Raw genomic sequence first — 18,051 nt, 5'->3', positions numbered from 1 at the left:
TGTTCTTCAGTTAAGTCTCAGCGCGAAGGATACAGATTGCCGTTCACCTTAACCTGGGCCGTCAAACGAAATATCTCGGAAAGCAATCATCTAAATAACTGCATTTACACTTGCCTGTACGCGTGTGACATGCACACACAGTGATCACTCAGGATTACATCTAAGGTAGCAGCTTACCATTTTCGACGGCTTTTATATCGCTGTCATCAGTTGTAAAGACATGTGTTTTTCCGGGCAATGACCCGAATATTGTTTTATCTTCTCTCTTCCGCAGCTTCTACTGCCGTCTGCTCCGGCTCGTTTGCGCATGTACTGCCACCTATGTCCGTGAAGGCTCTCCGTAGCTGAAGAGGGCATATGTGTCAACGAAGCGATCGTATTGCCACGATTTTCTCCAGCTTACACCGCCATAGAAAAAACAATACTGCACTACACCGCTCATTTATATAATAGAACCACCCATTACACCAATTTGCAACAGATATTAACTAGTATTGGAAATATAACATCACAGAATTACCTTATATAGTTGTGCGCGCCAATATTTATTACATTCTCCTGTCGTTGACTGTTCTTCGGTTACCGTAAATCTGGTCGTGTGGAGTCACAGCAGTTATAGTTACGTCACTGTACTCAGTGACGCCTGCACGTCTATCCCACGGCGTTTATTTCAGAGACGTACAAAGAATCCTCCATCAGATGTCGTCTTCAGCTGATATGAAGGTCGGTTTCAGCATCACGTTTGTTGTGGCTATACATTGAATGATAGAGAAAGAGAGTCGCTGCCCGGCCTGTAAATCCGTATGCGGGAACAATGAAACTATGGAAATGGTAGAATCCTGAATAATTATAATCAAGTAGAGCTGTCTATAAGCTTCGTTTGTTTGGTAATTACAATGATTGAACTGTTAAACAATTCGGATCGCACGAAATCTGCACGGGTCGAGCGCTGTCTGAGCTCACATTCTCGCTCCAAGAGAACCTACATTTGAATTCATTCGCGCAACATGTTTCACCGCGGGTTACCTGTGAAATTTAGCGGTGGCGATTGATAATCAATGTGTCGGCATGTGTGCGTCGTGCGTGTCTGCGCGCGTGCGTGGTGCATGCATGCGCCTACGTGCACACATTATGCGCCTGCGTGGGAAGGTGGGGGTAGGAGGCTATATCAGCTATATTATCAAATTACCTAATTACGCTTACCAAATGATGATTGCAATATTGTGTCAATTCTTATAATGGCTAGAGATGGCATATATCAATTATGGCATTTAATGATGCGCATAAACATAATAAGTATAAATAACCGGTAGTTGCCGTTAGCTATCTAGTAACTTATTGCCGGTCTGGTAATATATATCGTAGGTATAGGGCCTACTAGTAATCGTTATCGAACAAATACGCGTAAAAGCGTTAAAGCATCCATAATTTCTATAAACCAATCGATTCATCAATCAATTATGAATCAGTGGAACGCGAACTGCATGATGCTTCAAATTCCAACGAGCATAAAACACAATGAGCGTCCCGTAGTCAGGAGGACATTCTCTGGCAATCACACACTTATCTATTACACACGCGGCAATACACACAAACCACACCGCACCGACACACACACACACACACACACACACCAACACAACACGTCACACACCACACGAGCAACCCAGCACACACACACCACACACACACACACTACACAGCGAACTAACGGCCCACAGCATATATATATATATATAGTATATATATATATATATATATATATAGTATATATATACGTGTCGGTGTCCTTCTTACCTGAGTCGGATGACCTGATCGCACCACACAGATGAACAGGTATATCGTAGGTTCGATATGCGCCAGCACAGTCTGTGTACGACAACACACCTCTATACCATACAACCAACAACGCAAGACAGCCGTAAGCTACACCGTCACCGACACCTTCCCACTACTCTCTGCTACTATCATAGCGTCGATCTACTACCACACTGCCCTCACCTCCCGTAGCTGACCAATCCTCGCCGTATGCTGCACCGTGNACTGGATTAATTGATTGATTAATTGATTGGCACCTCGTTGTTTTAAGGAAATTGTTGCTATTGAGTTCGTAACTATAACGACAGACGAGAACAAAACACAAAAGAAAAATTGCGGTTTTTTTCTCTTTCATCAGCGGTGAAGGGTTTATTCACAGGAATCTCGGAATCACAGGAATTGGTAAAACAACGACAGCAACAATCACGGCAAATTTAAGTAGCATCGGGTTTACAGTAAGCCGATAGAGACATTCCATAAAAAATGAGAATAGATTTTTTCATACCATATAAAACTTTCTGGGGCGTCGATATCTTAACGATGGCACAAAACGCATGACATCTATACAGTGTTGTAAAACGCAGGGGTAAGTCTAATATTATCGAAATATTTCATCGCCAATCGGTGATCAATCGCACCATCCTCCTTCCCCGCGCCCAGACCCAAATCCTCATGCTGACAAAATTGCCCTTACCTGTCCCGGCCTGTATTTCTACTATTTCCTGAGCCTCACTGTCTGCATTTCTCTCTCGCTCTCCCTCCGCCCATTCTCTCGCTGTTTCCCTCTCACTCTGTCTGTCTGACCCCCTACCCCACCTCCCCATTTTTCAACCAGCCTGCCTCCTACTTCCCGTCTCTCCCTCCCTTTCACCGTCTCTGTCACCGGTTTGGTGATACGGGAATTTCCTAATTGACACGCGATTGGCTGCTGCTGCCAATCACAGGCGACAGATGCGCGCTGTCATGACGACGACAATTCGACGTGACCGCACCACCGCCGGCGGTCACATTCGCATGCATGATGATGACATATTTACGTCCGCGTTGACTGAATACCGTACGCAGCGTCCCCAGTGAGCTTTCGTGATTTTGGTTACAAATGCGGTAATCATGAATGCTTGCGTAATGACGGCGTACGTGTACAATACCCGGGGTACAATGACTCGCCCTCTTTCTCTCTTTCCTCTCTCAGCAATTGCGCGCGCACGTTTCATGCATTACTGAACGACAGCGAAGGATTCAACGCGCTATAGAAAAGCGATACCTGTGAAAGATGGTTATTCGAAACGAACGCTCTTGTGCTTTCGTGTTCGACAAACACGTACATCAACATGCAACTATTCTTCACTGTGGCATTTCATATATTAAAAGTTTCATAGCAAACAGTCTCGCACGTATTCTTAAATGAGACATTCAGCGCCATCTACCGGCATCGTTTACATCTGTCAGATGTGTATTATTTCTACATCCGTTCGGCATTGCAGACATGCAGTGTACATTCCCGTACGTATGCTGGCTCTACAACTCTGTGTGCGTGTGTAGTGTATGTGCGTGTGTAGTGTATGTGCGTGTGTGTGCGTATGTGCGTGCGTGCGTGTATGTGTGTGTGTGCGTGTGCACGTGCGTGTCTGTATGTCTGTCTGCCTGTCTCCCTGTCCGTCTGTCTGCCTGTTTGTCTGTCCGTCCTTTTGTCTGTCTGCCTGTCTGTCTGTCCGTCCGTTTGTCTGTCCGTCTGTCTGTCTGTTTGAGTGCCTGACTCTGTGTTAATCTCAGGATCGTCTAGATGATCGTACACAAGGAGCTCTTCTGTTTCCGTTTCTTTTTTTTACGCAGACGGAAGCGCGGAAAGCGTCTCGCCGACGCCTTCGAGTCTGTTTCTGTCGCGCCGATGTCGGTCGTCACCTCCACTCCTACCGTCGTCGGTGTTGTCGCCATCCACGCTTCCGCGCGCTCGTTATTAGCCTGCTGCAGTCCCAGCAGCGGCGGCATGCCCGCTGCTTCGTTCGCTCCCGTCAGCTTTATGGCTGGCGGCGGCAACTGTGAGAACGGACAGGCGCGCAAGCTGGGACTGCTCCCGGATAGGTCCGCGAGGCTAGCGGTGTCGAGTAGGTCGGATCTTTTCTGTAAAACAGAAATACGTACGCGGAGATGTAATGTATGTGATGTGAGGCGCGACACAAACCCAGGGCCGTAGACTGAGCAAATTCCTAGGGAGGGGGGCAAAATTTCATGACTCAACTGTGTAATGATGAGCGACGGGCGCAGCTCTTGATCGACGTCCATAGTGTGGTAGGGGTGGGTCAGGCACAAGGCTTGGGACAAGGCTTCCACGGATAAGTGACCCCAAAAAATCACGTTAGTGTTATTTACGATTATTGGGTAAGCTTATTTTTTAATTGTGCCCCAAAATCTAGGGGACTGCCCCCTTGCCCCTCCCCCAGCTGCTACGGCCCTGCAACCGTATACGCTTGCTGTCGGCATGTGCGATATAGCTTGCTAGCTGTTGCCTCTCCGCTGCTAGTCACTCACACTGTGTATGGACAGACGCGTCATCATCGAGCGAGACTCGGCGCGCAGAAGCTGAGCATCCTCCTCCATCTCTCCGAATCTCGGACACACGAAGCCTCTGCCGCGACACGAAGCAGCAGCGCACCGGAAGCTCCTCCGACTTTGGATTGTCGGAAAACTCGTAATCACCGTACGTCAGCTGCCTGAGAAAAGAAAGTGTGGTGTATAGCAGCGCTGCAGGAAGTGCGATGTTATAGAGGGCGCTGAGAGAATGTGCAATGTTATAGGCGGTGCTGCGAGGAAGTGCGATGTTATAGAGGGCGCTGAGAGAATGTGCAATGTTATAGGCGGTGCTGCGAGGAAGTGCGATTTATAGAGGGCGCTGAGAGAATGTGCAAATGTTAAGGCGGCACTGCAAGAGTCGATGTATACGCTGAGATTGAATCACCACAGTTGTTACCATATGGAGTTGGAGGATGAGACGCGTCGTCAGTCTAATAATTGGAGGGCTGACAGCCCGGACAATAAAGCTGAATAAAACTATGTAAAAATATATAGCTAGATAATAAAGCTAAGACACATCGTCTCCTATAGTAAGACACTGCGAGGAAGCGCAATGTATAGAGGGTGCCTCAAGGTTTATACGTGCGTCTATCTGCGTATAAGAATGTTGTTTTAATATTTTAATTAGGTTTGTTGTCCGTGGCGCGTGATCATGGGGCGTGGAGTAATGTCGTGGGTATATATCACATATCTACGGAGGTCATAGAGAGTTCCCAATGGCTAGAGTTCTCTTATATCTTTTCGGTATAAATAAATAACTATGTGTATATATATATATATATATATATATATATATATATACACACATATATATATATATGTATATATATAGCGAGAGAGATAGAGAGATAAATGTAGAGAGAAAGAAAGGGAGAGAAAGAGAGAGCGATAGATCGACGAAGATATTATTGATGAAGGAAATATGGCATTTGAAAGCGCACTGCAGAATATAGGAGAGGTCGGCTAGCTTACCGTTTGGTTTCCAGACTAATGTGACTATGTCCTTGTCCACCACTTCCATGTGTTAGCTACGGTGTTCGTGCTGCCGAACAGGCAGTAACGCGGCATCTTACTACCCACCACCCCCGCTGTTGTCGGCCCCGAGTGTATACCAACACGAATCTGAAACCGCATGCAGGACACGCTCATTTTAACAGCGGTTACGTATATACATTAACCAGCTTATATAGGAGCTTATCGTCGGTCAAGCTTTCTGACTACAAATTAACTAGCCACCTATAGTAGTGATTAGTCTGCTAAGCTAGATTGAGCAATTAGCTAAATGCTTTGATCTGACATTTTGATCGAATTTTTGGTTGCTTCGGTTGTATTCATGGCAACGAAAAGCGTCTCTCAGCGGGCCGTGTGCTGGTGAGCCCGTGAGTGATCACCGCTGAGGGTGTGTGAGGATTCGTCCCCTTCATGATGAACAGAATGCTAGCCGGCTGCGTGTGTAATAAATGCTGCGGCAACAGCTAACCTTTTCTCTCATCGCGACACACGCACTATACGCGCGAACACACGCACGCACGCACGCACGCACGCACGCACGCACGCACGCACACACATTACCGCTCTCTTTCCCATTCTGCCGCTCGCTCTCCGTCTCCCTCTCTTCTGCTCCCTCTCCGTCTTCCTCTATCGCACGCCCTCTCTCACCCTGATCGGAGTTTTCTCAGCAGGAGACATGATCGTCTTGGTAGCTTGGATCATGCCGAGGCCCATCGCAACCATCTGATCGGCGTGCGTGTCCGTGTAGACGGGCAGGGCACTAACGGCGACGTAAGCGTCACCTATAGTCTCCACCTGAGAACAACGTTGCCGTCGCGCGGGGAGAGAAGATAAGATGGAGAGAGATGTAGAGAGGTCGAGGCCGTTGTAACCCTGTAGCCCGCTGCCGCTTACGGTTCCGCATGCGGATGGTGGGTGAATAAGTTGAGGAGGCGGTGGTGAAAGAGCAGCAGAAAGAGGAGGATCAGCAGGAGGAGGAGCAGCAGGAGCTGGAAGAGGAAGAGGAGCATCAGATGGTGGTGGATGTGGATGAGGAGGAGGAGGAGGAGGAAGAGGAGGAGGAGGAGCAGGAGCTGGAAGAGGAAGAGGAGCAGCAGATGATGGTGGATGTGGATGAGGAGGAGGAGGAGGAGGAAGAGGAGGAGGAGGAGCAGGAGCTGGAAGAGGAAGAGGAGCAGCAGATGATGGTGGATGTAGATGAGGAGGAGGAGGAGGAGGAAGAGGAGGGGAAAGAAGAAGAGGGAAGGATTGGGGAGAGGAGAAGTCGGAGAAATGAAGAAAAAGAGAAGAAGAAAGAGGAAAAAAGAGTCATAACATCATGCGACGTTTCGTGGCGTTATTGATCATAGCCATTGTTTTCAAATTCAAAACCAAACGTGGGAATAACTACATCTGCGCAATAGCACCTGTCAAAAAGCAGTTCTGTTGTCCTGCTCGATTAATTACTACAGGATGCGGAGTACGTGCATTCCCGTAATTAATCATGCCGGATCCGTCACAAGGCTTCACTATTCAATGCTCTCCCGTAATTATCTTCGCCGTATTACAGCCCAGGCACCGCGCACAGGTGCATCAAACATGCGAACAAGTAGCAACAGAATGATTTCCATTTCCATGTTATATATATATACACACATATATATATATATATATATATATATATATATATATATATATATATATACACACATATATCATATATATATATATATATACACATACATATATAATATAATACAATATATATAATATAATATAATATATGGGGTGTATATAATACAGTGACTCTATCAGTTGCTTAGACTGCTATTCATTCGTGATTGGGCGCATGCACTCTTAGTAGTTCCCTGTGTTCAGACAAGTTTGTGTCCTCTAGCGCAGTAGGATTCTACTGCAAGCGACCTATATATAAAGCAGACCTCTACCTTAGTAACCGGAGAAAGAGAGTACAGCTACTATACGTCGCATTTATGCTGTTTTAATTAGAGCTTCCGTGACGATATAAAGATACACCCACCCACCTTGTGATTACAAGTTGACGCATACAATGTCGCAACCATCGATACAGACTCACTTCGCGCGACCACCGCTGCTAAAGGATTATTTACCTGTAGTGGGCCCTGAGAGCCTCACATAGCAACTGTTATTGCCGAGAGTTGATTCAGCTATAGGGGGCGCTGCGGCTCTCACCTTGTAGATGTTATTGGTGATGGCTAACGTGTCGAAATAGCTGTACATCTTGTCACACATGTGCACGACGTCTATGGGCCGCACGAGCGGGTTAGCACACATGGCCGTGAAGCCCATGACGTCAGAGTAGAGGATGGAGACCATGTCGTATTGCTCAGCGTCCACGGATTTGTTCTCCAGCAACGACGCAACGATGTTAGACGGAAGAATCTGCAAAGCGGCGTAGAAATAACTTGAAATTACAGGTTAATTAGTCACTAATATGTACTGACAACGCCAGGACGGGGCAACGTAAAATTCAAACACAACCACCACTTATAGTCTCTTTGTAGTCCCTTTCAACTTGCCGTACATTAATTATTACTTAAGTTTCAAGACACTTCAGGTCAATGACAGCAGAAACCTCCCATCTTACGCCCACCTACCGCCCGCCCTTTCCCTTTCTACTTCCCTTCCTTCCCCTTCTCTCCCTATGATTACCTCCATTAGCACCTCCACGGTTCGTTCCTTCTCCTGGTTAAGCTGCGCGTGCAGTACCTGCAGAGAGATGGACGCCTCCTCTAACCTGTCCATCAAGCTCCTCTCGCCCCGCCTCTCATGACTCATCAACACCATCGTCCGCGTCTTGTCGTGACACGGAATGTCCGAAAGGTGGAGCCCGTGTTGCGCTAGCTCTTCCAGGCTGCGCACGCGGGGAGAGCAGAGGAATGCCATGCAGTCGTTCTCCTCCATGTATATCATCTGTCCCTTCAGACGCAGCGTCTCCACCTCCGCTCCTCCCTCTTCGGGCGTCGCGGATGCCCGCCGGGCCCTCCCACCGAAGTCGAACACATCTCGTTTCGACGCGGCTACGAACACGGCGTGCGTGTGATCGATGAAAGCGGTGAAGTCGCATTCGACGCGCGGCCTTACGATGTCGAACATGTCCGGCAGCAACAGCCTCCCGTGCTGCTGCTTGTACGCCACCAACCCGCGCAGCACGACCCGGCCCGCCTGGATGATCTCAAGGTCACGATTAAAGATTATGTGGAAGGGGAAAGCCCGAGAGAACGTGTCGACCGCGAGCAGGGATTTTGCGGCTTTGGGGCTCGGGTTGGACAGCAGGCTGTCCTTGGTCGAGAGGCTGTTCAGATTAAGGGCGTCCGCCATTACGTCGACGTCCATGCCCTCCGTGGTGATCCGCAGTACCACGTGATCAGATGTGTCGCTGATGTCAGTATCTAAGTTTGCCACAACCTACAGACAGAGAAGGAAACGCGATTGCTGAGGGACGCTGAAACACCATTGAGGAAGCCACGGAGGAGTATATGAGATGAATGGGGGTTGCTGGCTACTTGAATATTTTATTTGAGCATTTTAAATGGATTCAATCATCGAGTTATTTATTTTGATTTATTAGCATTTCTCTTATATGTAATACGGACAAGACACATTGAAAACACATCAAACAGAACGATTTCTAGAAGGCAAACTTGAATGTTATTTACGGCTTATGTAGCTATCTGGCATCTTTCAGAAAATAAAATTATCAATATAACGGGGCCTTGCACAAGAACTTTTATTTACATCATAATATTGTGTACCAACTGAGACTTTATTTACATCGAATAAACGAAGGCTTTTTCATAACAGGCACAGGTGAATAGCGGTACGTAATTAGCTAAGCTACGTGGTTGGGGGCGATCGATGCTGCATTCAATCAGACAATGTCGCTTTCACTAATTGTTCCAGTATAACTGTGAACACACTGAACCAGCTGTGTCTCTCATCTTTGATTGATAGACGGGAGGGCGGCTGTTTTTCTCCTAAGTCAGTAATCAGCGCCTTTCTTTCTCCTACATCGTTGAGAAGTACCGTTTGATATCTTGCTTGTCACTCAGCTGATGACAGTCTCTGAATAAACTACTCAGGGAAATTCCTCGGCATGGTTACTTTCGCATCGTGTTTGACATCTATAAGCCGTATTATTTAGTTACCCTCGTTTATACGGGAGAAATCTAAAGGAATAGTTAACCGTTTTTTCCCGCGATTCACTTGAGTGCAAATGTAATGAATAGAGCGAGAGAAGAATACTTGTGTTCTCGATGTTGAAAGACATCAGGTTATTTGCTGTATAACTGCAGCCTGTTATTTCGAGCCGCACCTATAGTAATTTATGTACCATAACCTAATTGGATTACTTGGATGATACAGCAATTAACGTGCGAGCAGTACATTATATCTTCGTCAGTTCACGTACAAGAGATGACAGCAACCAGAGAATCTACTTTACAGCGCACTCGTGCATCGATATGTTCACTTATTAGTCTACGAGAGAGCCAGCTGTTGACTAATACTTATAAGTACCTGCTGGCCGAAGAATTCCTGTCCGACGTAGCGTACGATGCCTCTAACGATGGGATAAAGACCTTGTCTGTTGCTGTAGTAGTGAAGGAGTAAACTCCCGTCATTTTCTTCCACACACCTGCAACAGCCATCTAGATTAATAACCTATGTTTTCTACAGTCTGTGAAAAGTGGAGAGCGCTGCTATGAAAATAGCCAATGAGCCGCCCGCGCTAAAATGGGCGGTAAACTACGAAACACTCTTCCAATGAATTAGACATAGAGCAGACTTTCTATTTAGTAGTAATGTCATAGGAATATATTAATTTATTATACTATGCTAGCTGTTGGTCGATTACTTCAGTAGTTTCAATTCATAATATTTCCAACCCTCAGACAGTTGGTTGTCATAGATCGCTGTAATTTCCACTTTCAGTTGCAAATTACCTACAAATTTTCCCTTCAACCTCCATAAATAAATAGTTAAATGATTACACACACGTACGCATGAACGCACGCACGCACGAACACGCACACATACACACACACACACGCGCGCGCGCATGCACGCACGCACGCACATACACGCACGCAGACGCACACGCACGGGAACGCGCACACGCACACGCACACACACACACACACCACACACAACACCAGCACACACACACAACCACCACACCACACACAGACACACACCACAACACACACACACACAAGAACAGCGCGCGCGGCGCGCAGGAGGGAGAGACACACACGCACACGCACACGGCACACGCACACGCACACGACCGCACACGCGCGCGGCGCACACACACACACACACACACACACACACACACACACATACATACACACATACACACAAGAACACAAGACATTTTAGGAATGCTTTACATTCATAGCTAAATGCATCCGCATTCAGTAATGGGGTTTGGTCGTTTTTTGGCAAACGTAAAGTAATAATATTATATCATGTAAGTTATCTCTAGACTCATATAGCTGAGTATTTAACTGCGTTATAGTCATAGAAATAATATACTAGTTAGACGAGAATAGGCTAGTAAGACTATATGGTTGTGGCGCTTTTTCATCGCAGTAGCCATTATATTGCCAATTGTATTGGCTTGGCCAATTGTATTGGCCAATTGTAAAGCACGCACGCACGCACACACAATCACGGGAATCACTTTCCCCCGAGCGTAGATGAAGGGTGCCGCTACCTGGCAGCACTAGTGTTAAGATTAGGGTTAGGGTTAGGATTAAGGGTTAGGGTTAGGGTTAGGGTTAGGGAAATAATGGTATAGTAATATAATAATATGATAATATAGGGAAATAAGTGTACGAAGTGACTAGTGCTGCCACGTAGCGGCACCCTCCATCTACGCCCGGGGGAAAGTGACACCCCACAATCACGCACACACGCGCATCCTCGTGTAAAGGCGAATCAAATCCCACATCGTCATGTATAGTAAACAAGCCGTCCGGTGGACTAGTTGTTGTTGTAACGGATTTCTGTGTGGCTAGACAACGTGATCGACGATCTATAGCAGTCATGGTGTTATGACGAGCAGGAGGTGGGGGGCGAGCAAGAGGAGGAGGAGGAAGACGAGTAGAAAGAAGAGAAAGAGGAGGAGGAGGAAGAGGAGGAGGAGGAAGACGAGTAGAAAGAAGAGAAAGAGGAGGAGGAGGTGGAGAACGAGAAAAATGAGGAGGAAGACGGGTAGGAAGAAGAGAACGAGGAGGAAAAGGTGGAGAACGAGAAAATGGAGGAGGAAGATGGGTAGGAAGAAAAGAAGAAGGAGGAGGTCGAGAACGAGAAAAAAGAGGAGGAAGACGGGTAGGAAGAAGAGAAAGGAGAAAGAGGAGAAGGAGGTGGAGAACGAGAAAAAAGAGGAGGAAGACGGGTAGGAAGAAGAGAAAGAGGAGGAGGATGAAGACGAATAGGAAGAAGAGAAAGAGGAGAAGCAGGTGCAGAACGAGAAAATAATTATTTGATGCTATGACAGGCGCCCGTCACTCCTACGCAGTCATAAACATGCTCATAGACATGAAACAATCGATCGCCCGTACATCAATCGGCACCGCTGCTTGCCATGACGGACGTACATCGTACGCACTAGCGGCAGGCGCGGTAGCACGCTGCTATTCTGTAACACCCGCTGGTTGACTTGTCTTGTGGTAGTCTACTGTCATGTACTGTTCAAGGTATATATTTCAATTTTTACATTCTTACCCCCCCCCAATTTTCTCAATCGAATTTCACGTTCACGAAATTGCCCCTGCGACGTCAAATCCGCCGATTTCGCGGGTCCGCGGAAAAATCTCATCCCGGGTCAGTATGTATGGGGGTAGTGCGTGTGCATGCGCGTGTGCGTGTGCGTGTATGTGTGCGCTCCCGTGTGTTGTGTAAATGTGGTATGTGTGTGTGCGTGCGTGCGCGTGTGATTGTGCGTCTGCATGCCGTGTGTGTTGTGAATGCGGTGTGTGCGTGCGTGCGGCGCGGTGTGTGTGAGCGTGTGCTGTGCGCGCGTGTGTGCAAATATTTGACAATAAGAGGTGTAACCCTGCGCGCGCCGTCCACTGACTTTCAAGAACATATATCTTTAAAACTACTCAATGCATTTTGCTTTTTTTAAAGAATTCAACCCTGCCCGCCGCCGTCTACTGACTTTCAAGAAAATATATCTTCAAAACTACTCAATGCCTTTTGTTTTGTTTTTTTAAGAATTTGGCTTATTATTGATGCTTCTAACCAGAATATTTTCAAAAATAATATCTAAATAAGTGAAATTCTACTATGAAATCACCCCATTTCCCAGTGATTTTTGAAGAATTTTTTTAAAAGAAATATTGATATATGACTCGAGTCTAAATATCAGTATTTAAAAAAAAAAAGGTGAGAGATAAATGGTTAAACCGCCATCCTCAAATCAGACCCCACATATCTAATCTATATTTCAGTTCGTATGTATGTATGTATGTATGTATTATGTATGTATGTACTGTATGTATGTATGTATTTCTATGTATTGATATGTATGTTATGCTATGTATGTATGTATGTATGTATGTATGTATGATATGTATGTATGTTATGTATGTATGTATGTCATGTATGTTGTATGATATGTATGATGTACTGTGTTGTTGTGGTGTGTGTGTGTTGTGTGTGTGTGTTCTGTTGTGTTGTGTACGTGCGTGGCGTGCGTGCGGCGTGCGTGCGTGCGTGCGTGCGTGCGGCGTGCGCGTGCGTGCCTGGTGCGTGCGTGCGTGCGTGCGTGCGTGCGTGCGTCGTACGTACGGTACGGTACGTACGTATGTATGCTATGTATGTATGTATGCTCCCTATTCCCGGCCAAACCGCCCAAGCGATCTGGATGCAATTTTCAGAGAGCGACTATCTAATCTATATTTCAGTTCGTATGTATGTATGTATGTATACCCCCTATGCCCGGGCCAACCGCCCAAGCGATCTGGATGCAATTTTTCAGAGGGCGAGTGAGCACGTCTGGGAGGTGCATGGGTCTGGCTGAAATAAAATTTAAAGTTAAAAAGTTGAAAATTGATAAAAATTATATTCATCAATAGATGGGGTGCGTACAGATTAACATCACGTACGTGTGAATCCATGGTGCATAGCCTTAACGGGCAGTGGCGGTAATCGATAGAACATCCGTCTCCTACACCGGATACGGGTTCGAACCCAGCTGGGGAACCTATTTGCCCCGTTTTTCCTTTTCCCTTTACCTCATGTATGTGTGGTATGTACGTTCCTTCCCCCCGCCATTCATTTGTCATCGCCACGACGACTCTGCCTAATGTAATTTCCGTGCGCAGCGTCGGCGGACACGGTGTTTTTGCTGGCTACTTCGCGCACGTTGCTGTGCAGCATCAGCGATGTCATTCATTCATTCAGCCGCATTATTAGTGCAGTACATTAGACATTACGTGGAGTGTGAAAACAGCAGAGCTAACTACATAATCACAAATACTATAACTACAATCTTACGCTGTTCCTTTCGACTGGCGACGAGGCTGTCTCGCGCGGCCATCGACCCCTTGCATGGGCGTCGTCATCATCGCACGATCTCCACGTCGACTCTCCATGTGCAATCACTTCTCTCCTCGAGGCTCGAAGTGCAGACAAGTCAGCTCGCCCAAGTGCTGCTCTCGTGTATTGTGCTGTGAGACTTATTGCGAAGCCAATCTCTATCTCATCTCGTCAGCATTACTGACGATGTGGAGTAGGCATCCGTGTAACACGTACATTCGGTCTGCCGCGTACACAATCGCAGATGCTTATTTACACGCCGTGAAACGTCGGCAAGAAAAAACCGATTGTGTAAACAGTGCATAATCATGCGTGATAGCACACGCGTGGGTGTGTGTGTGTGTGTGTGTGTGTGTGTGTGTGTGTGTGTGTGTATAACGATGCGAGGTCCAGTTAATCTCTGATTGACGTCTGTTTAACGTACGTATCTTCCAGAGAGACCGGGTACAAGATGGCGTTGCGCAAAAGATGCGTTGTTCCCCGACCGCCGGAGAGCGGTTAAGCGCGCACTTCCGCGGGACTGGCGCACGCGGACGCGGTGTTAAATGTAGCATCTGCGCTGCCCGCTATACGAATTTGCGCGCCGAAGGAGGCGGGCGTGCGAATCCGTATAGGCGGGCAGCGTAACATCGCGCAGTTTTCGTCATAACGTAACGCGGCTTCACTACGGCGGCAACAGCTAGTTCACCGGATGGCTTGTTTACTATACCATGACAATGTAGTAGTGCGTGCGTGCGTGGCGTGTGTGCGTGTGTGCGTGTATGCGTATATGTTTGCGTATATGTATATGTATATATATATATATATATATATGTATATGTATATATGTATATGTATATATATATATATGTATATATATGTATATGCATATATGTATGCGTATATGTATGCGTGTATGTTTACTATACATGACAATGTATAGTGCGTGTGTGCGTGATTGTGTGTGCGTGGCGTGCTTTACTATTGCTATACTAATAGCTACTGCGATGAAAAAGCGCCTAACCATATAGTCTGACTAGCCTATTCTCGTCTAACTAGTATATATTATATTCTATGACTATAGCGCAGTTAAATACTCAGCTATAGGAGTCTAGAGATAACTTACATGATATAATATTATGACTTTACGTCTGCAAAAAACGACCAAACCCATATACGTGAATGCGGATGCATTTAGCTATGAATGTAAAGCATTCCTAAAATGTCGATCATGTCCCATGTGTTCTTCTGTGTATGCTGTGTATGCGTATGTGTGTGTGTGTGTGTGTTGTGTGTGTGTGTGTGTGTGTGTGTGTGTGTGTGTGTGTGTGTGTGTGTGTGGTGTGTGTGTATATATGTATGTGTGTGTGTGTGTGTGTGTGTGTGTGTTGTGTTGTGTTGTGTTGTGTTGGTTGTGTTTGTGTGTGTTTTGTTGTGTGCGTGTGTGTCGTGCGCGCGCGCGCGCCGTGCTGTGCGTCGTGCGTGTGCGTGTGCGTGTGCGTGTGTGTGTGTGTGTGTGTCTCTCTCTCTCTTGCGCACGCGTCTGGGGTGTGTGTGTGTGTGTGTGTGGTGTGTGTGTGTGTGTGTGTGCGTGTGCGTGTGCGTGTGCGCGCCCGTGTGCGTGGGGCGCGTTCCGTGCGGTGTGCGCTGAGTCTGCGTGCGTGTATGTGGCGTGCGTGCGTGCGTGCGTGCGTGCGTGCGTGCGTGGTGTCGTGCATGCTGCGTGTTGTGTGCGCGCGTGTTCGTGCGTGCGTGCGTGCGTGCGTTCATGTGTACGTGTGTGGTGTAGGCCTAATCATTCAACTATTCATTTATGGAGGTTGAGGGAAAATTTGTAGGTAATTTGCAAGTGAAGAGTGGAAATTACAGGCGATCTATGACAACCACTGTCTGAGGGTTGGAATATTATGAATTGAAACTCTACAGAAGTAATCGACCACAGCTAGCATAGTAATAAATTAATTATTCCTATGACATTACTACTAATACGAAAGTCTGCTCTAGGTCTAATCATTGGAAGCAGGAAATATTGAGGAGTGTTTCGTAGTTTACCGCCCAGTTTAGCGCGGCGGCTAGCTGGCTATTTTCTAGCAGCGCTCTCCACTTTTCAGCAGACTGTAGAACATATGGTTATTAATCTAGATGGCTGTTTGGCAGGTGTGTGGAAGAAAATGATGGGAAGTTTACTCCTTCACTACTACAGCAGCAGACAAGGTCTTTATCCCATCGTTGAGCATGATACGCTACGTCGGACAGGAATTCTTCGGCCAGCAGGTAGCCATTATAAGCATTAGTCAACAGCTGGCTCGTCTCGTAGACTAATAAGGCAACATATCGATGCACGGAGTGCGCTGTAAAGTAGATTCTCTAGTTGCTGTCATCTCCTGTACGTGAACTGACGAAGATATAATGTACTGCTCGCACGTTAATTGCTGTGACATCCAAGTAATCCAATTAGGCTAGAGTACATAAATTACTAGGTGCTGCTCGCAATAACAGGCTGCAGTTATACAGCACAATAACTGATGTCTGTCAAACATCGAGAACACAAGTATTCTTCTCTCACTCTATTCCTTACATTTGCACTCAAGTGAATCGCGTAAAAAACGGTTAACTATTCTTTAGAATTTCCTCGTATAAACGAGGGTAACTAAATAATACGGCGTATAGATGTCAACACGATGCGAAAGTGCGCGATGCGTGCGAGGATTTCCGCTGCAGTAGTTTATTCAGAGATTGTCATCCCTGAGTAACAAGCAAGATATCAGACGGCACTTCTCAACGCATGTAGGAGAAAGAAAGCGGCTGATTACTGACTTAGGAGAAAAACAGCCGCCTCCCGGGAGTTTATCATCAAAGATGAGAGAGCAGCGATTAGGGTACAGTCTGGAATTGTGACTGTCTGATACTGCAGCATCGATGTCGCCCCAACCCTAGCTTAGCGTAATTACGTACCGCCTTATTCAACCTGCTGCCAGTTTTTATGAAAAAGCTTCGTTTATTCGATGTAAATAAAGTTCTTCAGTGCCGCTACACAATATGTTGATCGTAAATAAAGTTCTTGTGCAAGGCCCCGTTATATTGATAATTTTTTATTTTTCTGAAAGGAGTGCCAGGATAAGCTACACAGCCCGCCAATAAAATTCAAGTTTGTCTTCTTAGAAATCGTTCTGTTGATGTGTCTTTTCAACTTGTCCGTATTATTTATATAAGAGACAAGGCTAATAAGGATCAAATTAAATAACTCGATGATTGGAATCCATTTTAAAATGCTCAAATAAAATAATTCAAGTAGCAGCAATCCCCATTCAGTCTCATTACTCCTGCATGGCCTTCCTCATGGTGTTTCAGCGGGTCCCACTCACATCGACCGCGTTTCCTTCTGCTGTCTGTAGGTTGTGGCAACTCTGGATACTGACCTCAGCGACACATCTGCCAGTGGTACATACGGATCACCATCGGAGGGATGGGACATCGACGTTAATGGCGACGCCCTTAATCGGAACAGGCTTCTTCGACCAAGCGACAAGCATGCTTGTTCCAACCCGAGCCACAATCCCGCGAACTCCTGCTCGCGGTCGACACGTTCTCCCGGCTTTCCCCTTCCACATCATCTTTATCGTGACCTTGAGCATCCTCAGGCGGGCCGGGTCGTGCTTGCGGCGGGTTGGTGCGCGTACAAGCAGCAGCCCGGGAGGCTGGTGCTGCCTGAACATGTTCGACATCGTAAGGCCGCGCGTCGAAATGCGACTTCACCGCTTTCATCGATCAGCACGCACAGCCGTGTTCGTAGCCGCGGTCGAACCAGACGTGTTCGGACTCGGTGGGAGCGGCCGGCTGGGCATCGCGACGCCCGAGAGGGAGGAGCGGATGTGGAACCGCTGCGTCTGAAGGCGACAGATGAATACTATGGAGGAGAATCGACTGCATGGCATTCCTCTGCCCTCTCTCGCGTGCGCAGCGCTGGAAGTAGCTAGCGCAACACGGGGCTCCACCTTTCGGACATTCCGTGTCACGACAAGACGCGGGCGATGGTGTTGATGAGTCATTTGGGAAAAGAGGCGCGGGGCGAGAGGAGCTTGTGAACAGGTTAGAGGAGGCGTC

General features: G+C 46.9%; 2 protein-coding genes across 2 annotated transcripts in view; both read right to left on the bottom strand.

Moving 5' to 3' along the window:
- Positions 1-3,527: 3,527 nt before the first annotated feature.
- Positions 3,528-4,416, bottom strand: LOC106818257. Its single transcript, XM_014822978.1, has 2 exons — positions 4,348-4,416; positions 3,528-3,939 (listed from the first exon to the last, which is right to left on the bottom strand). The coding sequence occupies exons 1-2, from the start codon at positions 4,414-4,416 to the stop codon at positions 3,598-3,600; spliced, it is 411 nt and encodes a 136-aa protein (XP_014678464.1). The 3' UTR covers positions 3,528-3,597.
- Positions 4,417-5,385: 969 nt separating this feature from the next.
- Positions 5,386-18,051, bottom strand: part of LOC106818256 (guanylate cyclase soluble subunit beta-1-like) — a 14,162-nt gene continuing 1,496 nt past the window's right edge. Inside the window, exons 4-8 of the mRNA XM_014822977.1 lie at positions 9,937-10,054; positions 8,071-8,826; positions 7,591-7,800; positions 6,049-6,195; positions 5,386-5,511 (exon numbers count right to left, since the gene is read on the bottom strand). Coding sequence (XP_014678463.1) covers positions 5,386-5,511; positions 6,049-6,195; positions 7,591-7,800; positions 8,071-8,826; positions 9,937-10,054 — 1,357 coding nt within the window. The remainder of the gene's footprint in view (positions 5,512-6,048; positions 6,196-7,590; positions 7,801-8,070; positions 8,827-9,936; positions 10,055-18,051) is intronic.

The sequence above is a fragment of the Priapulus caudatus genome, unplaced genomic scaffold (assembly GCF_000485595.1).
Source record: "Priapulus caudatus unplaced genomic scaffold, Priapulus_caudatus-5.0.1 Scaffold2120, whole genome shotgun sequence".
Taxonomy (NCBI): Eukaryota; Metazoa; Priapulida; class Priapulimorpha; order Priapulimorphida; family Priapulidae; genus Priapulus; species Priapulus caudatus.
Note: the sequence above shows the minus strand (reverse complement) of the source record. Positions and strands in the feature narration are given on the sequence as shown.